Source organism: Danio aesculapii, chromosome 1 (genome assembly GCF_903798145.1).
Source record: "Danio aesculapii chromosome 1, fDanAes4.1, whole genome shotgun sequence".
Lineage (NCBI taxonomy): Eukaryota > Metazoa > Chordata > Actinopteri > Cypriniformes > Danionidae > Danio > Danio aesculapii.
This window is the reverse complement of record NC_079435.1, coordinates 10,664,555-10,687,636: the sequence shown is the minus strand read 5'-3', so window position 1 is coordinate 10,687,636 and position 23,082 is coordinate 10,664,555. Positions and strand designations below refer to the sequence as shown.

General features: G+C 37.4%; 2 protein-coding genes across 2 annotated transcripts in view; one reads left to right on the top strand and one right to left on the bottom strand.

Annotated features, from left to right (window-relative positions):
- gstcd (glutathione S-transferase, C-terminal domain containing) overlaps positions 1-2,890 on the bottom strand; it is a 106,933-nt gene extending 104,043 nt beyond the window's left edge. Inside the window, exons 1-2 of the mRNA XM_056456570.1 lie at positions 2,825-2,890; positions 367-827 (exon numbers count right to left, since the gene is read on the bottom strand). Of these exons, the coding sequence (XP_056312545.1) occupies positions 367-783 (417 nt within the window). The 5' untranslated portion in view covers positions 784-827; positions 2,825-2,890. The remainder of the gene's footprint in view (positions 1-366; positions 828-2,824) is intronic.
- An 8,493-nt stretch (positions 2,891-11,383) lies between these two features.
- Positions 11,384-21,706, top strand: sgms2a (sphingomyelin synthase 2a). The gene is made up of 5 exons (XM_056466123.1): positions 11,384-12,012; positions 14,299-14,416; positions 14,642-14,795; positions 17,362-17,528; positions 20,998-21,706. Exons 1-5 carry the CDS (start codon positions 11,582-11,584, stop codon positions 21,181-21,183), a joined length of 1,056 nt encoding a protein of 351 aa, XP_056322098.1. The 5' UTR covers positions 11,384-11,581; the 3' UTR covers positions 21,184-21,706.
- The last annotated feature ends 1,376 nt before the right edge of the window (positions 21,707-23,082 follow it).

Here is a 23,082-nt window from a genome sequence, read left to right as displayed (position 1 = left end):
GTATTCAACCGGATAACCATGTTGTGTTTTTTATGAGTGTGGTTTTTTCTGTTTTTGTTTAGTTAATGTGGCTGTATTTTGTTTAGAATATATACATATGCATGTGAACAATCATTTTATCGTTTTTTTCTAGCATCTCTAACTGTAAATACTGATAAGTTGGAGAAAAATAAAAATAAATCAATAATTACTTTATCATTATTATCTATTTAATAAGATACATTATTATGAAAGCAACTTAATTACATTTTCAGGCACATTATCCAAAATCCTTTTCAAAATCTTCAAAACACTATTTCAAATTTAAGCATTTTCAAGGATTTCCAGCACCCCGTTGGGTTTAGGGGTTAAACAAGGCACTCTCACCTCAGCACAAGCCTTGAGGCAGGTGTTTTTGAAGCCCAAAAGTGACGCCACGTCCCTGCGGCCGGGCATCAGCTGGCATGCGCTCTGAATGATGTGTCTGAGCACGACAGCGAGGCCGGCTCGGCAAAAGCAGACGTCAGACTCCAGAGCGGCTGGCAGACGACACATCTTAACCATGCCTGGCAGCTCGTCCCTCCTCAGCACAGAAACAGAGAGACCCGCAGGCACCAGAGCTGACAGTGACGGCAGGACGTCCGCTTGATCGGTGACCAGGCAGACATGGAAAGATGAGCATTCGGTGTAGGACAGGAGGAAGAGGACGATGGAGGAATGCAGGGGGAGAGACACAGCTCCGTTTGCATCGCACACCTCCAGATAGAGGCTCTCTTTGTGTGTTTCGGGATCGGTTTGCTTCATTTTGACAGCCTAGTTGAGGGCAGAATGCATGAAAAGCTTGAAATCTGTAATAAAAATTAAGAGACTTGGTTAAAAATGTCAAATCTGAATTTTTTAGAAAGGGTCAAGTTTAGGGCTGCACAATATATGATATCGCAATGTGCGCATCCGCAATAGTCACATCACATGATCTGCAATGTTGAGTTGATATTTTCACCAGGAGCCACAGCAGCAAAGCATAACCATAATATCTATTATTATTAATATTAAATCTAATATGGTTATGCTTTGCTGCCGTGGCTCCTGGTGAAAATATCAACTCAACATTGCCGGTGTACAAACTTTTCATTTGCGTTTCTGAAGCCTGTGATTGTGTGAGGATTTCAGGAGAGTTTAAAGCATTCAGAGACTATTCAATTTTTTAGTTTGTAACTAAATGAAGGTTAAACGTTTAGAATTATTAATAAGATAAAGACTATACAGTGCTCTTTTACATTGGATTATTAAATTTTTGTAGCTGAATACTATTAAGAGTCCCAGAAAACCGTAAAGCACTGTTTATTTCGCTTGTGACTTTGATATGTTGTATTTATCAATGATTGAAATGTATAAAATGTTATGCAAATGATAATCAAACTAAATAAAAGAATTTTTTTAACAAAGATAAGTTGCTCTCTATTTGCTCCCTATATTGTTTACCATGATACTTTCAATATTTGGTCTGAAATCACATGTAAGTATGACAACATTAGCACTGTTTATTTGACTGTGAACAATGTTGTGCTTTGATAGTCACTGGCTACTAATATGATTTCACTATTTAGCCGTTGCAAAGAATACTTTTCTGAAATTATATTATTAAGGAGAAAGCCCGAATGTGTGACTATAAAACCAACTTTACCACAGTTAATGAAAGCATAATGTCACAGTTAAAAACAACGTAAACAATATAACTGGAAATTGAATATAAAGTAAATAGCTGGAATATAACAATTAAAGGCAAAGAGATTAATGCTGGTCTTCTAAATGTTTCGTTTGTTATAAACCAGTGGTGCTCAACCCTGTTCCTGGAGATCGACCTTCCTGCAAAGTTCAGCTCCAACCCTGATCAAAACACACCTGAACCAATTAATTAGGACCTGAAGAGCACTTGATAATTACAGGCAGGTGTGTTTGATATGGGTTGCAACTGAAATCTGCAGGAAGGTCGATCTCTAGGAACAGGGTTGGACAAATAACAAGACAAATAAAGTTAGAGAATCATAAATTGTTAATTGACAAATCCTATTATGCAACATAATTTTTATATTAAGTATAATAAATAACTGCACATATCTGTTTGTGGTCGACAGAGTATTTTAAATGATTAATTTGCTATAAACGATGCCAAACTATGTTTAAAAGGGTGTTTATCCATCTACAAAACCTCATATGTAGCATAAATTTTACATTTTGTATAATAAATAAATGCACATGTGTTAGTGTTTAAATGTGAGTATTTTAAAAGTTTGGTTTGCTAATATAATCTATGTAAAATTGTGTTAGTGAAAGATAATGTGTTAAGTTCATAACACAACTTAATACGTTTTTAATATTTTTAGTTACAACAAATCAGCATTGATTGTTGAGGCAAAGTTTATAGGTGTTATATTCGCACATTCGGACTTTCTCCTTAATACTATCATTTCAGAAAAGTATTATTTAAAAGCACAACATTGTTTAGTCAATTAAATATGGCTAATATTGTTTTGAAGCCATACTTGCATGCTATTTCAGACCGAATATTCAAAGTAGCATGGTAAACAGTGTAGAAAAGGTGTTGTCACTGTTAAAAAATGAACGAACGTGGGAATATAAAACCAGCTTTACCTCAGTGCATTAATTTTGTATTTAGTGGTTTAATAAATAATTGAACACAGATGTTAGTGGTCAAACGTCATTACGTTAAGTAAGGTAACTGACTGGGATTTCCATTGCGTCACGACATTACAAAAGAAAACAATCAATGAAAGTCAACAAATGAGGAAAGAAGCAATAAATAACGTGAAGTGCATCTACTCACAGTGTTTGAATTGAGCAAAACATCCACTAGGAAGCAGCACATGTGCAACTTGTGATGGTGTCACATTAAAAACAGTTCGAGTATAAACTGACAAACTCGTTTGAGTTCCACTATAGCTTCTCATTCTGTCTCGTGAAGTTTAGAGCCATACAAAAATATCAAATAACACTTATAACAACATTACAACAACAGTTTGTTTGATATATGACAAGATGCTTATCTATGAGTGTGTTATATTTGTCGTTTAGTATAGTACCTTGTTTTAACTGTCACACGCAAATCACTGAACTGAATGTACTTGCTGCCACCTATTGGTGTCATACCGTCACATTAATTTATCATTTGCGGTGTCGGTTTGATATGATTTATAGTTTGAGCATTTATCTATCATTTAATTATCACAGATTTATACTAAGTTGATCATGAAAATTAAATATCAAATACATTTGAGAATTTGATTTCTCATTTGAGAATGCATTTTGATTTATTATATGATAGTTTGAGCATTTGATTTATCATTTGGGTAGTTGTTTTTGAGATTTAATTTATTATTTGATCTTTTTAGGCATTTGAATTTTGTTAGGAAAAACTTTCATAGGAAACAGCCATTAGGGAGATACTTTTCAGTTATTTTACAAACGAACTTAAGAAGTAGCCTAAGTTAGACCTATATAATTCACAAAGCTATTTTAATGACTTGTGAACTATTTTGTTAATGATTCAGCTATTTTTGTTGCCGCAAATTATGTATAATATGATATAAAACATTACAGAACACTAATATTATTCACTTTTATTACCAGCTCTCTCGGCTTCAGTAAGAGAAGCTAACGCGAGCTAACATACCGTTTCTTAGCAACGTAATTTGCCGCCTCTTTCCCCTATTAATACATATTTTTTATTTTACGTAAAAATATCTGCCCTCCTTTTCTCCAAAATCCGTACTACCACATAGAGTAGTTTACTAATCTTACAAAAAACTAAAATATTATAAAATGTCTAAATTTAAGTGCTATATAGTCAGCATTTTTTAAAGTTTCTCTTTAAAATGGAGAAGAAGACGTGTGTTGAAAGGAGAGCGTCGAGCTGTTTTCTTTGAGAGGACACGATGCCCACTAAAACTGTAAAAAAGGTCATTCTTCTTGAAAATGTAGTTTAAATTATTCACCAAAAAAGTTTATCTGGTTTATATTAAGCTGACTTCGCGTGAACATTGCCTGTCTGGTCAATAATATTGTTTACTGTGTGGGCTAATGTAAAAATAGTAACGCTAAAGCATTTTGTAGGAATTTATCCCGTGATGCTAAATGTTTATGTAGAGAATAGCTAGTCATAATCCTAATTTTAGTTCACTCTGATTATATTTTTAAATATTTGTAACTTTTTATTATTTGCTTGAAGCTCACAGTGTAATTGCGATAATCTAAATTTGGAAACCTGTTGGATATTACAAATGCCCTGCTTTTCTAACATGTAATTGTCTCAACTTCAGATCTTTACATTTCAACCATCCTCTTTCCAGCTATCAGTTCACTTGGGAGAGGCACAGCGGTTTAAACCCAGCCAAGGAGACATCCCATAAAATCTTCAAAGGGTGTGTATATAGTTCATAATTTACAGCTGAAGTTAATTGTATGTTACACACAAACCCACACAGTATGTTTGTTGGACTTACTATATCAGTGAGAAAATATTGTCGAGGTGCTAAAGTCCAACCCTAAAACTTAACCATTACATAGATTGTTTGATATCTGTACACAAAGTTTTGGCTCATTTAAACACCTTTCAAATTGTGGAGGGAAAAAACACTTTAAAATGGTCTCACTGTTTGTTTTTGACACATTTTCCTCTAAATTTACACAATGCTTAAAAAAACATTAAATAAAGGAAATGGTAAAAGTATCTCATTACCCAAAATTTGACCTAGGTTAATTTTCATTTTAAACTCCAAAACTGTCTGTAAGTGTTGCTTTGTTAAACAGCAGTTAACACCAAAAGTTCAACTGTGTGGATAAATGTCTAAAAATCAGACTAGTTTAGTTAAAATACACATTCAAGCAACTGTTAATTAAAAGGTATTTTTAAACAGTTGTATAAAGCCTGCGGCAGCACAGTGGCGCAGTGAGTAGCACAATCGCCTCACATCAAGAAGGTCGCTGGTTTGAGCCCCGGCTAGGTCAGTTGGCATTTCTGTGTGGAGTTTGCATGTTTTCACGTGGGTTTCCTCTTGGTGCTTCGGTTTCCCACACAGTCCAAAGACATGCGGTACAGGGTAGGGTAGCTGATCGTAAGTTCTTTCTTAAACTGGAACGTAAAGTCCACACTAGGGGCTTAGTAACTACTAGCTAGTTTGTAACTAAATTTGTTCTTGATCTTACTTCGGTTGCACCACATATTCTTAAGGCAAACTGTAGTTAGTAGGTCGAAAGCTCTACGTAAAGTCATGTGTAGTCGCATTGAATGACGTAATATCCAATAAAAAGCATTTAAATCAGTAAACTGCTTTAAAATTCTGCAACTAATGAATCTATATATAACTGTCCTATGAAAATTTAATTATAAAATCACATTTTTATAGCGCATTATATTCATTATAGTCTAAAGCATTATAGTATTCATTATAGTTTATAGCGCATTATAATAATAGTCATTCACTAATAACAGACGATGCACACACCTGCATCACGAGCCGTGAATGCACTCAAAATGCACATCATGAAGTTATCAAAATATTAAACTTGAATCCTTGAATATCCTACATATGAAAGAGAAAGGAGCAGGGAGGAAAAACTCAGTCATGAAGAAATTCTCATTTTAATTGGTAAACACATTTAACACAAAACACTCATTGAAAGAAAATTAAACTCTTCTTTCACAAACCGAAACAAATGCGAGAATTGGGAGGAAAACGAGGCTGTGAGTAGAGGGAGCTCATTCTTCATTGTTATTGCGAGCTTCTCAATGTCAACTAATCTCGCTGTCATCTCTTTTCTACAGTTATACATGGGGTGAGGCTGCCATAAATATTTAGTTGAAACGTAGCATTACGTTTAAACTAAGTTTAGTGGTGCAACACAAAAATGTTTAGTAGTGTGTAAGTTGTAACGTTGTGTCCCTTTAAGTCAACTAGGCTACATTTTAACTTACAAACAGCTGGTGCAACCGGCCCTAGGGGAATTGAATAAGCTAAATTGGCTAAAGTGTATGTGAGTGTGTGCAAGAGTGTATGGGTGTTTTCCAGTGATGGGTTGCAGCTGGAAGGGTATCCGCTGCGTAAAATTCAATTCAATTCACCTTTATTTGTATAGCGCTTATACAATGTAGATTGTGTCAAAGCAGCTTCACATAAAAGGTCACAGTAAATAGGAACAGTGTAGTTCAGTTTGTAGTGTTTAAGTTCAGTTCAGTTGAGCTCAGTTCAGTGTGGTTTAATAATCACTAGTGAGAGTCCAAATATTGAAGGGCAAATCCAACGATGCGCAGCTCTACAGATCCCGAACCATGCAAGCCAGTGGCGACAGCGGAGAGGGGAAAAAAAAAACTTCACTAATGGCGGAAGTGAAGAAAAAAAACCTTGAGAGAAACCAGGCTCAGTTGGCCAGGCTCCGCTGGCCAAACGTCTTGTGCAGAGCTGCAGCTGTAAAAAACATGTGCTGGATAATGCCGCGGTCACATTCGAGTTTGAGCTTGTGAAATTCTGTCGTACGGTGCTGAGAAAATGGGTGGGATTAAATAAGATAATTAGACATTTAAAAAAGCGAGCGATTGGTCCATATTTTAAATTTCTGTCCAGAGAGGTCATGTTTTGATCCTCCATTGGTCTCACGCAGTCAAGTGATCACCAGAGTTCACCAAGCTTGAACTTACAACACAGCGAACTGTGAAACGTGTAGCACAAGCTTGTGTTTCCAGTCTGATGCATTTGCGTGCGTATGAATGGAAGTCTATGGGGGGAAAAGTCCAGTGGGACTGCAGCTTTAGTTGGTGATTCATTCCGCTGTGGTTACCCCTGATTAATAACGGGACTAAGCTGAAAAGAAAATGAATGATGGAATGAATGAATAAAGCATGCACACACATAAACAGAGCTTTTAGAACTGAAAATGAGTCTGTTTGTTTCTAGATTAATGTCAACATATCAGCATTATTCTTAAAGTAGAAATATCACTGCATAAATACACATATCAGGGCACTCTTCACTCTAAACAACGCAAAGTTGTTTCAGGCCAAATTTGGTTTAATTGGTGATTTAAAAAAATGATAAGTAAAGCTAAAACCATAAAACAAAAAAAAAAACATTTTTAATTGCCATTTTCTAAAATATTAGAATTTGTAAACAACCAATAAAAACATTTAGCAAAAATGTAAAAAAAAGCACTATAAATGTAATCAATTTTTTTGTCACCAAAATTTTACATAACTTTAAGTTTTGGGGCTTTTTCATACTTTACCGAAAATGGTTTTGAAATAACCCAGAGTTTACTAAAAATGTAATTAACAATATTACTAAAACTTCAAATAAAATGTATTATATATGCAATTGAGGTCAGAATATTAGCACGGTAGCTCAGTGGTTAGCACTGTCGCCTCACAGCAAGGAGGTCACCGATTCGAGTCCAGATTGGGCCAGATGGCATTTCTGTGTGAAGTTTGCATGTTCTCCCCATACTCCCCACCACAGTCCAAAGACATGCGCTATAGGTGAATTGGATGAACAAAATTGGCTGTAGTATATAAGTGTGTGTGTGAATGCGAGAGTGTATCTCACAGTACTGGGTTGCAGCTGGAAGGGCATCGCTGCGTAAAACACATGCTGGAATAGTTGGTGGTTCATTCCACTGTGGTGACCTCTGATAAATAGGGGACTAAGCTGAAGGAAAATGAATGAATAACCTAGAGTTTACTAAAATGCAATAACAATATTACTAAAACTTTTAACTAAAATGAAAATTAAGCAGAAAAATATGAAATAAATAGTTTTATTTGTTTGTAAAGCGTTATATATTGTAAAACACGTGTGTTTATTTTTAACCTTTTAAAAAATCTAAGTAGCAGCATCCCCTATTCCTATTCCAGGAAGGGTAGTATACAAATATGATTTACATAGCACATGATTTTATGCAAATGGAACACACAAGTGTTGGAATAGAAAACAAGACATTCAAATCCAAAAAGTAAGCAAGTTCAAAAAGTACTCAGTGTGCCTGAAAGCGATCATGTAATGAACTGAGCGCACGGAGCGAAAAGCCTTTCCCTCTCATCTCTGTAAGTACGAGGCGGGGTCTCTTTCTTTTTTCCAACCGTTCCTTTGATGCTGAATTTAACCTCGGCACGAGCTTGAAGGAGGGGGTAAAACGCTCAACAGGCCTCGCAAGCATATCATTACCAATTTGCTTGCGATTGGGCACCGCTTGCTCCCTGCGAGTAAAATACAGCCTTGGTCTGGAGGCAGGAGTCAGGGCTGGAAATAGCACACGCAGGCAGGGCAGGGGACACGCGGAGCCAAGCCATCCATTTACTGTCTCCGGGAGCATGTGGAAGAGATTTTCCCCTGCCAGGTCTCCACCACAAGCATCACCATTAGAGCGCTAGGGTGGAGACTGGGAAAACATGCCCCTCTAAACGTGGAGGGATGAAGGCAAGTTTGAGAAAGACTGTCAGAGAAGAAGTGTGGGACTGAAAGCTCTCAGTTCGGGATACAACAGGCAAGTGATTTTATATGCAAGAAAACATTTTGGAAACTCTCTATTTGCATTTTTAATGTAGCAGGATGAAACTTATTTGAGATTATTGGTGTTTTTTGTTCTGTACTCGAACAAATGTGATGTAGAATCGAATGGGATTTGTAATAAGAACTCATTTCCAATGCAATTACATTTCAGCCTAAATTGATTTGGAGCAAATCGATGCCTTCGTGTTGAGGGATTTGCACGATCCATCATTCTTTTTCCGCGTCTGTCCTAAAGCTCTGTTTATTGTTTGTAAATATTGCATGTCGCCGTAATGAGGTTTATTGAGATGCACTTTAGGTGTGATAGAGGAGAAATGTTCTCAGACCTGAAAAGCTTTTAGAGAAGTCATTCCTGAAATGATTTTTTTTTCTTGTTTGAGAAGTCAGGACTCGGGAGCTGAACATGGATACTTTTCTGCTGTGTGGCTTTTCTCTAGATGGCAGTTGTGTCAGTTGTTTCGGCTTTTAAATGATATGTTTTGCTTTTTTTGATTACATTGTACATGTAACAGAGGCTCAGGGGATGTTTTATATCAGGGTTAATATTCTTGGGGGAAAATGTAGGAGCAATGCTTGCTCTCTGGATTTGATTTCTATTTTTTTTACAATCACCTTCTTGTTTTTTCCGTCTTAAACTTTACAAGTTGCGTCATTCAGTCACAATATTATAAATATAAAAAATTATTCAAAGATAATTCCTTGGATTTACTTAATTTTTTTACATTAAGTGGTTGTAAACAATTTATTTGGGCTGAATTTAAACAAACAAATTAAGTTGAACATTGCTCAATTTAATTTGTTTGTTTAAATTCAACACAAATAAAATGTTTGCAACAGTTTTGCATGCAACACTTTTTTCGGTGGTTAGCACTGTCACCTCACAACAAGAAGGTCATTGGTTTAAGCCCCGGCTGGTTCAGTTGGCATTTCTGTGTGGAGTTTGCATGTTCTCCTCGTGTTGGCGTGGGTTTCCTCCGGGTGCTCTGGTTTCCCCCACAGTCCAACGACATGCACTATAGGTTAATTGAATAAACTAAATTGGCCGTTTTGTATGAGTGTGTGTGTGTGAACGAGTGTGTATGGGTATTTCCTAGTACTGGGTTGTGGCTGGAAGGGGATCCGCCGCATAAAACATATGCTGGATAAGTTGGCGGTTCATACCGATGTGGCGATCCCGGTTAAATAAAGGAACTAAGCCAAAGGAAAATGAATGAATGAATGAAACTGCATTGACAGGGTAGTGCTGTGGTATTGTAATAATGATTATTAATGTCTTTTTAAAAGAATGAAGTAAAGCATGTCATAATCTGGCCACAGAGATAAAACATGTCAGTCTATGACATTAATCTAATGCAAGTTATTCAAAAACCCCAGGTATAATCATTAAATTAGAAGATGCTGAATTAATCTCTTGTTTAATTTGTTTCAGCAAGTTTGTTTTTGATGAGAGAAGTGGCAAACGTGTTCACTCAACAAAACTCGCTTTCAGCATTGATTAATCTAAATGCCTCTGATTGGCCACTGTTTTCAGCATACAAGCTCAACCGAAATACAATTAGCAAAATAAGTATTATTTTAAATGATGTTACCATGTTATTGTGACACTTGAACTTAAGAACTTAATAAGAATGTTTCAACTTTCTTTTTTATACATTATACACACAGTTTAACTCAGTTAAAGCCAATTTAATGTAATGTACGTTACATTTACTTGTAAATTTCATTTGATTCAACTTAAAATTAAGGCAGCAACTATTTTTACCTCATACTTTAATCACTGCAGCTATAATAGTTTTGGTGTATTTATTAATGGCCATTTGTCCAATTGTATGGAAAATGTATTCATTTTTATGTCATTTTTGTCCATTTAAATCAATTTTTGTCCATTTCAGCATCCTTCCAAAATAATTGTAATATCCAGAATTTCTGTGCAATAATTGTTCATTAACATCAATGCTAGAGATGCCCCGATCAAGAATTTTCACCCGATACCGAGAACCAATTCCTTGTCATGGTGACTGGCCAATCCCAAGTACCGATTCTAATGCTTCAAGCGTTATAATGCATAAAGCACATTTTACCTCCAAGTATGATACTTAAGTAGATATCTTGCCTTACCTAGGAGAATAAATTGAAGATCTTGCATATAATTACTTAAACATGTCTCTTATAACCATTTAGTGTGGACATGTGATGGTCAGAAGCAGCTTTACAGAAAATATTTGAGAAAACAGATACAAAAAGTTGGAAAAATGACTAACAAAGCAATTTGGAACATTGCAAATGATGGAAGAAGAATCCAACATATCCCAATGAAGTTTAGAGTCCTAATTTGATGTATAAGTTAAAATGCACACCTATAAATCCATTACTTCTTTACTAAAAGGAAATAGGTCAATAAAGTACTGTTTATTACAATTTGTTTTATTATGAAATATTCAAGTTAAAAATATTTTTTGTTTTGTTTTTATTTCCCTAATATTTCAAGCCACGTTTTGATGAACTTGCAATATTGTTGAAAACACAGAACTTTCAATTCTGATATGTAAAAAGATTTCAGTTCTTAAGTTCTATGTTTGTAATCTCGTAAACAAACAATTGCGATCGGCTTACCAATCTCTGGCCAATCGATCGGAGCATTCTTAATCAATGCCTAAAGTGCTGCTTAATATTTTTATGAAAACTGTGCTGTTTATTTTCCCAGATGAATTAAAAATAAAGAACAGCATTTATTTAAAAACAAACCTTTTTCTAAAACATAGTGTAAATTCAGGAATCTTTAAAAACAGCCTCCATCAATTATTAATGTACAAGCTGCATGATGTAACACTTTAAACGTGTCTATAATGTACTTCTTGCACATTTAATGTACTTCTGTACTCTTTTTTTAAAAGACTGTTCCAGCCATATCCTTTAAGAGCTGAATCTGCAGGCCTGTCATTATCACCGCCAGGGAGACTGACCAACAGTGCCTTATAGGAGGATTTTGGCAGCAATCAGTCATTAGTTGGAATTTGCGGGAACTCATGGCATCGTCAGACCACCAAGGAAACAAGGACCCCACAAGCACCTCCCGAACAGATGGAGCTCCATCCCCGGGTACAACCTGCCCTGTACATGCCGCTGAAGACGCAAAGCGAAACGGCTTGAGAAAAGGCCTGGTCCGCCATCGAGACTACGTCAAAATCTCTGTTCCAGAAGGAAAGGGCAACCAATTGCCGTCAGAATGGTGGAAGACATTCATCGCCTTGTTTTATGCAGCTTTAAACCTGGTTTTGACTACGGTTATGATTACGGTGGTTCACGAGAGAGTACCACCCAAGGAGGACAGCCCACCCTTGCCGGATAAGTTTTTTGACTATATAGACCGCGTGCAGTGGGCGTTTACAGTGACTGAGGTCAACGGCATGGTTCTGGTGTCTATATGGGGCATTCAGTTGCTCTTTCACAGATACAAGTAAGAGCAACATTATCCTGATGATGACACTGTAACCTATTGATCAGCTCTGCTAGACATTTAATGGGATATGTTTATGGTGTAGACCAAGGTGAATTAATAGGGAACGCAATCGTCTTGAGGGCACCTCGGGGAATTAAATTAATCACCAAGCATCAAGCAAAACATGTGTTCAATAGTTTGAATAACTGCAGAAGAATCCATTTAGATTTTTGGGGAGGCAATATAAATTATGTTGGCTTTATTTATTTTATATGAGATCTACATAAAAAAACAACCCAAGCTCATTTTGATACGTACCCTGTATACATTTCTGGAGAGCGCAAAATACATCCCAGGAGGTACTTTTTTTTTTTTTTTTTGCAGCTTTTCTTTTTGCAGCTGTGTACACTTTTTCAGATCTCAAATTTCTCTCACAAGTGCTATTCACGCCTGCTGTTCTCGCGTAAAACCCTGAACATACCCTAAAGTGTTTTCAAAAGCACCGATTGACCAGATCACCCCCTTCCCTAAACCCAACGACAGTGTTTTCAAAAGCAATCCAGAAAAAGAAAAGCCCTCGCCTGATTTTTATCACGTTTTCAGATCTTAATCTTGTTTTTTTTAGTTTTTTGCCTTTTGTTTTTGTTTTACGTGCTTTCTGGAACTGTTCATCGGCAGACTCGAACCCTGTCGTCACGGTCAACTCTGCTCTGCGTCTCAAGTCCTCTGACGTACGTGGCGAGCAACTGGGCAATATGGTAACACCAGAAACGCCACACGGAGGTAGGCAGTCAGCTGGTAGCGTGAAAAGAAACAGAAGCCACCTGCTGCGTCATACCACCCTGTAGCATTTATTTTAAAATGAAATGAACCCATATGTACCTGTGGCTACATAATTCGCGCTCACTAAAAGTGTATACAGGGCTACGTATTCACAATGTGCCTGTGTTGCAAAAAAAATTGTGATAGTAATTTTCCCCTTCATTTGTCAAAAAGAATTCATGAAGAAATGAAGCGAATCTAAAATCTATGTGGAGAATTCCATTACAAACTCCGAACTGAAGCAAAAGAAACTATATTAAATTGGACAAAAATAGAAAAGGAGCAAGACTAAAGTAGTTCAATCAAAAGTGAAAATTATTCCATTATTTACTTTCTTCAAGCTGTTCTGTTTGTACTGGCAAACACAACCTGAGTTATAAATATTATTGTTCCTTTTCTAATTTTTTTTGGTGAACCATTCCATTAATGATGAAAAACTATATGGTAATTCAAAGTGCTTTACAAAAACAGAAATAAAAAAAACAAAAAATACAAGAAAATAAAGACAACAAAGAATAAAAATGATTAAAAACAGATACAAATGTGTTAATAAAGGTGTTAATGGAATGAAAAGAAAAGAAAGACAATTTTTTAAAATTAAAATATCCACATAAATACAAATATTGAAAAATGTTGAGAGAGAGAGAGAGAGAGAGAGAGAGAGAGAGAGAAAGGAACTTTTTTTTGACTTTCTGATTAGTAGAATGTTCTTAGGTTCGATTGTGGTGTTAAAAGTAAGTTGGAGTAATGCAGACAGACACGTTTAACAAATCATGCAAAAATCATATATATGTGTGTGTGTGTGTGTGTGTGTGTGTGTGTGTGTGTGCGTGTGTGTGTGTGTGTGTGTGTGTGTGTGTGTGTGTGTGTGTGTGTGTGTTTTTTTCCCCTGCCGATAAACTTCCGGTGAAAGCTTAATGTGATTATTTTCAAATTTATACAGTGCATATTACAGCTTCGATGTTGTAATGTAATTAAAATATAATCTGTTAAATAGACTTAAGCATTCATTTGATTGTTCAAGCGTAAAACGAGGTGAAAAGCTGTTTAAATGCAAGCGCGGTCAGTAGAAACAGGCTAGCGCAGAAACCATTAAAAATACTGGGGTAAAATAAATGTTTATATTTTAAAGACATGGCACAGAACAATGGGAATTAATGCAGTGCGTCTTGTGCATTCTAAGACCCACTTTATATCTTATATATAAATCAGGTAGTGAATCTTATTTCTACTTGAACTGGTTCCTGAAAATTAAAAGTCCTTCTGCACAAGGCAGTTAGTTTTTGATTAGTTTTATTTAACTTTGGTAACATTTTATTTCATTTGTTTCATTGCCTTTCACTGCTAGAAAGGGTTAAACTGATGTAAATACTTGGGATTGTATGAAATTATTAATATTTTGAATTGGGGAATGCAACAAAATGACTATTTTAAACAATTAAAAAACTAAAAAAAACTAAATGTATATTCTCTTCCATATAGGGCTATTGTAGCAAGACGCTATTTCTTCCTGCTGGGCACACTGTACATGTACAGATGCATAACCATGTACATCACCACTCTACCGGTGCCTGGCATGCACATGGTCTGTGCCCCAAAGGTAAACCTTATTAACAAAACAATTTCTGATATTCCTCCTCTACACCAATCCCCTCAGGATCCTAAACCTAGGAGAAGAAAAGCTATTCGGCTTCTCAAATCTCTAATATCCTCTGCCAGTACCAAGGGTTCAGATTATATCAGTTCACGGAATGATTTTTCATTTCAACATTCATGTCAACACACCACTCGTCTTTCAGCATTCATTTATCTCCTTTCATTTCAGCTCCACGGAGACTCCCAAGCGAAGCTTCAGCGTGTTTTACAGTTGCTGTCTGGCGGTGGATTATCAATCACTGGCTCTCATCTGCTGTGTGGAGACTTTCTGTACAGTGGCCACACTGTCATCCTCACCCTCACATACCTCTTCCTCAAAGAGTGTAGGTTCAATTCAGCTCTATTTGTATAGTACTTTTCATAAAACAAATTATTTCACAGCAGCGTTACAGAAAGGAAGCATAATTCTGCTTGACAATTACAGCAGTGGCCAAAATTATTAGAACATTTTTAAGAGGTTTCTTGATTAAACTGGCCTTTACAATACCCATAAATCCAATGAAATATCTACAAAGTCGTAAACCATAAAATAGAGCCATCAGAAGGAGTCTTAGGCCATTTTTCTTGTAATGTTTTAGTCAATTTAAAATATAGGAAGTACAGATGAAGTCAGAATTATTAGCGCTCCTAATTATTAGCTTCCGACTTTTCCAACACTGAGTGAAAGGCGTGAAGAAGCCCCCATATGTACTCTCACTAGAATACTTAATGACAGTTTATCACCACTGCATTGTTTCCTGCCTAAGGCTCCAGTGTCATCCTACCTTCTTCGGCGACATAAGTCATTTGCTATACCCAGGAGTAAAACTAAACATCATGAACTCTCCTTTATTCCTCGGGTTCTAATATTGTCTTATAGATAACTTATAATTTATAGTGTTTGATGTTTCTTAATTACCGTTTATACTTTGTTTATCATGTTATATATTAGTATTTTTATTAGTCAAATATTGTTTTGAGTGTGTTTGATGCATTTCAGGGAATAATTAGTTTAAATAAACTAAACTAATAACTCATTTCTAATAACTCATTTCTTTTATCTTTGCCATGATGACAGTGCATAATATTTGAAGTTAGGGTAATTAGGTAAATCACTGTATAACAGTGGTTTGTTTTGCAGACAATCGAATCATTATGCTTAAGATGGCTAATAATATTGACCTTAAAATGATTTTTAATGAATTAAAAACAACTTTTATTCTCGGAGGGCTAATAATTCTTACTGCTGTAGCTGTAGGAAAAAGCCAAATATTAAACTTAAAGTCGGTGTGAAATCTAAATTTACTATGTTTATTTTGCTAGCACACGTCGTTATTTTTAGGTGAATAATTAATCCATGCAACAAAAACAAAATAGTTTTGGTAATCTACAATCAAAGTCTATTTGTTTCCGCTTTTGGAGTTTTGCAGTTCTTCTCTGATGATGTCAGTTTGTTGCTTCAGGCACAATATTCTTAGGTCCAATCCCAATTCTATTTTTTACCCGTACCCCTTCCCATTGGCCCTTTAAACAGAGTGTGAAGGAGAAGGGCTTCAAATGTTACCCTTAGAAATGGGACAGCACTACAACACCTGCATACATGATCATATGTCATCGCAAGCTCGTACTTCATATGAGATCGACAATGGCGACTGCTGTAGTTAATCCAGTTAAGTTAATTTTGGGTGATTAACTTCATGAAATCACTGAAGGCAACGATATCATTTTATCATAACGATCCAATAAGATCGTAACTATACTGTGTATTTACACCGTGGCCATATTCATCTATACGAAAACTACATTAACATTATACCAGACATTGTAAAAAGCTCATTCCCAGCTACTAGACTTTTCTGACAGGGTATTCCAGTGTCAGATGGGAAAGTATGTTGCGGGACAGCTATACAAGAGTTATTATTATGGATTATAGACAGCGAAATTTAGCTGTTTTTTTTAAACACATGACGGTAAAACAGGAACACAGTTATGAAAGTATTAAAACAAATGCTTATTTGTTGTAAAAATTCATAATAATGACAATCATTACTTATGCATCTCATAATGCATCTCCTGACTTCCATGTGCAGCCATGTTGCCGTTGTAGATGGTGTATTCTGGGAAATTTTTATACCCCTTGGTTTTGAGTATGGTCTTGAAAAATGTCAGTTTCAATGGCTATTTAGCCCTTCCCCTTAGCCCTATACCTTCAAGCTAAAGTGAATTGGGACACCCCTACCTCTTCATGTGAATACACAAAACGAGGAGTAAGGGGAAGGGCTAAGGGGTAGAATCAGGATTGGGCCTTAATCACGCCTCCCTTACAGTTATTTTGTTACAAGGGAATGATGCGCAAAAGAAAGCCCCGCCCCCTGCTCAATATTCAATTTCAGTTGGAAGTGCATCAACATACTGAAATAAAAGTCTAAGCAACTTCTGGTTTCACACAGATTTACAAATTAAGATTGAAATTAAATCATATTTTGGAGACAAATAAAGGTTGGTATTTTCAGATCTGGCTGCCGGTGTCTGAATAATGTTGGTCACCACTGTTGAAGTAATGTGGTTATAATATCCATACTGCATAAATGTACAGTTCGGCAGTGGTGATGGTATTTAAAGGGATAGTTCACCCAAAAATGAAAATTTATATGTATTTCCAAACCATTATGAGTTCCTTTCTTCTGTCGAACAAGAAATAAACTATTCTGAAAAATGTTGGAAACCATTGACTTCCATAATAGGAAAAATGAAAATGATGAAAGTCTATGGTTACCGGTTTTCAAAATATCTTTGTTTGTGTTCAACAGAAGAAAGAGTCGTTTTAAGATGCCAGACTTTATTTGTACTTAAATATACAATGATGGCCTACTAATTACACACATAACTGAGTCTTACTTTGTTTTGCAGATTCTCCTCGTTCTTTCTGGTGGTACCATCTTCTGTGTTGGTTAACAGCGGCTGTGGGTGTTGTGTGTATCCTGGTAGCCCACGAGCACTACAGTGTGGATGTGGTGGTGGCGTATTTTATCACCACAAGACTCTTCTACTGGTATCACACCATGGCTAATCTGCAGGTAGATATGCATGAATTATTTTGTTATTAAACATTATTACATTAGCATTTGTTACATTATGAACTTCACATTTAAGAGAGGAAATCTAGTTGGGGTGAATCGAAGAGCTTGAAATTAAATTAAACAATGATTCTTAAATAATGAGATTATATTCATCTAAATTATTCTTATAATTATTACATTTGCGGCATGGTGGCTCAGTGGTTAGCACTGTTGCCTCACAGCAAGAGGGTCGCTTGTTCGAGTCCCAGCTGGGTCAGTTGGCATTTCTGTGTGGAGTTTGCATGTTGGCGTAGGTTTCCTACAGGTGCTCCCCACAGTCCAAAGACATGCGCTATAGGTGAATTGGGCAAACAAAATTGACCATAGTGTATGAGCCTGAATGAGTGTGTATGGGTGTTTCCCAGTACTGGGTTGCAGTTGGAAGGGCATCCGCTGCGTAAAACATATGTTGGATTAGTTGGCGGTTTATTCCGCTGTGGTGACCCCAATTAGGGACTAAGCCGAAGGTAAATGAATAAATGAATGAATTAAGTTTTTTTCCATGAAGAATAGGGAGAGATTTTGGTCAAGTTTTTATTTTGTTACTACATTTTAGTCTCATCTTTAATCAGCAAAGGCATTGCAGGGTAAAATAGTCACAGTTATCATTTTATTGTCTCAACTTTTAACATTTTAACAAGTGTTTTTAACCAAAACTAACACTGAACTCCTACACGAACTTGTTCTTTTTCACATGTATATTCTCCATACAATTTTTGATCTTAGGACTGACCTCTAGTCTTTCATAGAAATGTACAAACACACACACACACACACATCTAGCCAATAGGAAGCTCTCAGCTCAATTTGTGATTTAGATTCTGGGTGTCATTAAACCCAAGGCACCAAAACGGCACTAAGCCTTTTACTGAAAGTGTTTACACGACTCAGAGCACACTGAGAATATCTAAATCCATTAGGCCGATCATTTGAGAAATGACTCCCTTATGATGGTAAAGTGCAGCACATTCCATTTAAGCCAATCTGGATCTTTTACACAGAAAAAAAAATCCTTTCAAACGATCAAAACACATCACACTTGTGCATTCTGGCAAAAAAAAGAGTAGCCGATGACTTCAAAACTGATGTTTTCTGATATCTCATATCTGAAATCTCAGGCAGGCTATTTATATGCATGGTCTGAAAAAGCATCTGCAAAATGAATTAATGTGAATGCAGTGAGAGGTCGAGACTTTCGGCCAGTAATGTAAAGGTCACAGGTTCGAGTTCTAAAAAAGAAATCTCGGCCACAGTAATGTCAGGCTTCAGGGCTTCTATCCTCATCTATAAATGTTGATTTTCATGGAATTGCTAAATGGCTTTGGATCTAAAATGTCATCGCAATGCAACTAACCAAATTTCCTCAGACTGCTGTTTGTCATGAACATTAATGTCAGCATGAAATGAAATTAACATGTTATCCTAAAAATAATGGAAGCAATAATGTAATCTTCATCACTCAAAATTTGAAGGAGTTTTAGTTTAGGTCGTTTCATGCTAGTAGATCAGAGCTGAACAAAATATTCAGGGCCTTTCAAAACCCTTTATTTTGTGGAAGATCAAAATAAGACTAGTCACGATTTGCTTGAAGGACATCGATATAGCCTCCCTCTGGACCCTGTATAGTCTCCCTCTGGACACTGCTATAGTCTCCCTCTGGACACTGCTATAGTCTCCCTCTGGACATCTTTATAGTCTCCCTCGGGACATCACTGTAGTCTTAATTGGGGCCCTGCAATAGTCTTATTCGGGACGCGGCTATAATCTCATTCGGGAAGTCGCTATAGTCTCATTCAAGACACTGCTATAGTCTCCCTCGGGATACTGCTATAGTCTCCCTTGGGACATTGCTATAGTCTCATTTCGGGGAGCCGCTATAGTCTCCCTAAGGACACTGCTATAGTCTCCTTCGGGACACCGCTATAGTCTCCCTCGGGACATAACTATAGTCTCCCTCGGCACACTGCTATAGTCTCATTTCGGGACACCGCTATAGTCTCATTTCGGGACTCCGCTATAGTCTCATTTCGGGATGCCGCTATAGTCTTCCTCGAGAACACCGCTATAGTCTCATTTCGGGACATCTCTATAGTCTCCCTCAGGATGCCGCTATAGTCTCCCTTGAGACACAGCTATAGTACCATTTGGGGGAGCTGCTATAGTCTCCCTCAGGACGCCGCTATAGTCGCCTTTTTTTGGACACCGCTATAGTCTCATTTCAGGACATATCTATAGTCTCCCTCGGGACACCACTATAGTCTCCCTTGGGACACCGCTATAATCTCATTTCGGGGAGCTGCTATAGTCTCCCTCAGGACGCCGCTATAGTCTCCTTTGGGACACCACTATAGTCTCCCTCGGGACACCGCTATGGTCACATTTCGGGACGCCGCTATAGTCTTCCTCGGGACACCTCTAGAGTCTCATTTCAGGGCGCCACTATAGTCTCCCTCGGGACACCACTATAGTCCCCCTCAAGACACAGCTAGAGTCTCATTTCAGGACATTTCTATAGTCTCCGCTACAGTCTCCATTGGGACACCACTATACTCTCATTTCGGGGAGCTGCTATAGTCTCCCTCAGGACGCCGCTATAGTCGCCTTTTTTTGGACACCGCTATAGTCTCATTTCAGGACATATCTATAGTCTCCCTCGGGACACCGCTATAGTCTCCCATGGGACACCGCTATAATCTCATTTTGGGGAGCTGGTATAGTCTCCCTCAGGACGCCGCTATAGTCTCCTTTGGGACACCATTATAGTCTCCCTCGGGACACCGCTATGGTCTCATTTCGGGACGCCGCTATAGTCTTCCTCGGGACACCGCTAGAGTCTCATTTCGGGGCGCCGCTATAGTCTCCCTCGGGACACCACTATAGTCCCCCTCAAGACACAGCTAGAGTCTCATTTCAGGACATTTCTATAGTCTCCGCTATAGTCTCCATTGGGACACCACTATACTCTCATTTCGGGGAGCTGCTATAGTCTCCCTCAGGCCGCCGCTATAGTCTCCTTTTTTTGGACACCGCTATAGTCTCCAACGGGACACAGCTATAGTCTCATTTCAGGACATTTCTATAGTCTTCCTCGGGACACCACTATAGTCTCCCTTGGGACACCGCTATAGTCTCATTTCGGGGAGCTGCTTTAGTCTCCCTCAGGACGCCGCTATAGTCTCCTTTGGGACACCACTATAGTCTCCCTCGGGACATCTCTATAGTCTCCCTCGAGATATTGCTAGTCTCCCTCGAGACAGTCTTCCTCTGCTTTTAAGTTGCTAGTTAACCAGGGTTTTTAAGATAAAATAAGCTACATACATGCTTCTAATCCTGTTCAAATATGTTTAAAAATGACTAAGCAGCCAGCGGCTACAGAATGAAGTGAATTCCCTAAGTTTGATCTCCACTGTATTGTTGTTTTCTTCAGACTTTAAAGTGTTCGCCGAACAACTACCTCACTCACACCTGGTGGAACCCCGTGTTTAACCTGTTTGAGAGGAACGTTCAGACCCACGTGCCCTGCTCTTTCTGCTGGCCAATCACGTGGCCTCCTGCCTGCCTGAAAAACCCCTGTAAGAAATACTCTATGGTGCAGAGCGGGCGAGAAGAGTGACGACATCTGGAAATGTTTTGTATTTGGCTATTCGTGTGGCTCTCAGTGTTTACACCAAACCAAAGACCAATGACTGCTTGGCTATTGTTGCTAAAAACATCTTATAGCCAAACGGCTGAAAATATTGTAAAACTGAATACTATCTGACAGGTCATTGTTGATATTTTTATATTAATTTATATGCAGTCAGTGTGGCTGTTTAAATGCTTTGAATGACCACCTGAAAGTGTTATAGTTGTAAAAGTGATGGATTTTTGGAAAATCTCTTGCTTTCTGTCAAAACATAATCTATTATTTTGTGCATGCTTCTTACTTGTAGTTTATTTTCCCCTTTTCTGTTTATTTAAAGTGTTTACTTTAAAACATGTTTGTCACTAAAAGTGTTGTTCACAAGGGTGCATTCATTTTATACACTATTTTATATAATAAATGCATGTGTTCTTTTTCTAATGAGTCAAACCAGCTGTTATTACAGTATCATTTATGCTTATTTTGTCTTAAAAATAAAGATGTTTTATGAAAATGGTGTATTTGTTTTTAACAAAATTTGTTAATCAGCAGCTTAAAATACAAGTAATTAATTTCTAAGCAATTGCCGTTGTTACAGAAAGTCATTTTTATTCTTTTAGAGTGTTATTATTGTTATTCTCATCATCAAATTCTGAAATTCAATTCCATTCATGTTTATTTCTATAGCTCTTTTACAATGTAGATTGAGTCAAAGCAGCTTAGCATTGAAGTTCTAGTAAATTGAAACCGTGTCAGTCCAGTTTTCAGAGTTGAAGTTCAGTTTAGTTCAGTGTGGTTTAATTTTCACTGCTGCATGTCCAAACACTGAAGAGCAAATCCATCAAGTTCCGAACCAAGCAAGCCAGTGGCAACAGTGGTGAGGAACAAACTTCATAATTGATGAAAATTAAGGAAAAAAAACCTCGAGAGAAACCAGGCTCAGTTGGGCACGACCATTTCTCCTCTGGCCAAACTTCTTGTGCAGCGCTGCAGTGTAGGCGCTGAAGGCTGGAGAACGCTGAACGTGCATTATGGAGAAGCTACAAGTGTGAGTAAGTAACGGGCGGGTGTTCAGACTGGCCCACCAGATCAATACAAAGACTCATCTGTCACTGGGGTCTTTCAGGAATCGGTCTCATGCTCCACCTTGACTGCCACAGGATACCTCTATAACAGGGGTGTCCAAACTCGGTCCTGGAGGGCCGGTGTCCTGCAGATTTTAGCTCAAACTTGCCTCAACACACCTGCACGGATGTTTCTAGAAAGCCTAGTAAGTGCTTGATTAGCTAGCCCAGGTGTGTCTGATTGGGGTTGGAACTAAACTTTGCAGGACACCGGCCCTCCAGGACCGAGCTTGGACATGCCTGCTCTATAAGTCCTCTAGGGTTGCCATGGAAATATTACTTGGAGATTTTTTTGTTGATTATTTTTTAGTATGCAACTGTCATTGTTACTAGATAGTTATAATAAGGGCTTAATTTGTGCCAGAACAAGCCGGATCTGGATCCTCTGAAATCTGATCCGGCACCTCGTTTTACCGATCCCCTCCTCACATGGCTCATCACTAGGGCCAGACGGGATCTGCAGACGTTTTTTGCAATTTCTGCGAAGATTTTTGGTAAAAATCTGCGGATTTCTGCAGAATGATTTTGGGAGTATCATAACTAAAGTCTTAATATGTGAAATTAAAAAATTATCGTTTTATTTGTTATTTAATGTGTACAATGCAAATTCAATTAGATTCACTTTATTTGGTAAACAAAGCAAGTCTCTCATATAATATCTCTACTACAAGACAGAAAATATCACTTAATAAACTGCATTGTACATAAATCAGATGAACATTTTCATATTAGCCAATATTATTACTGTAATTAATTTAAAAACTGA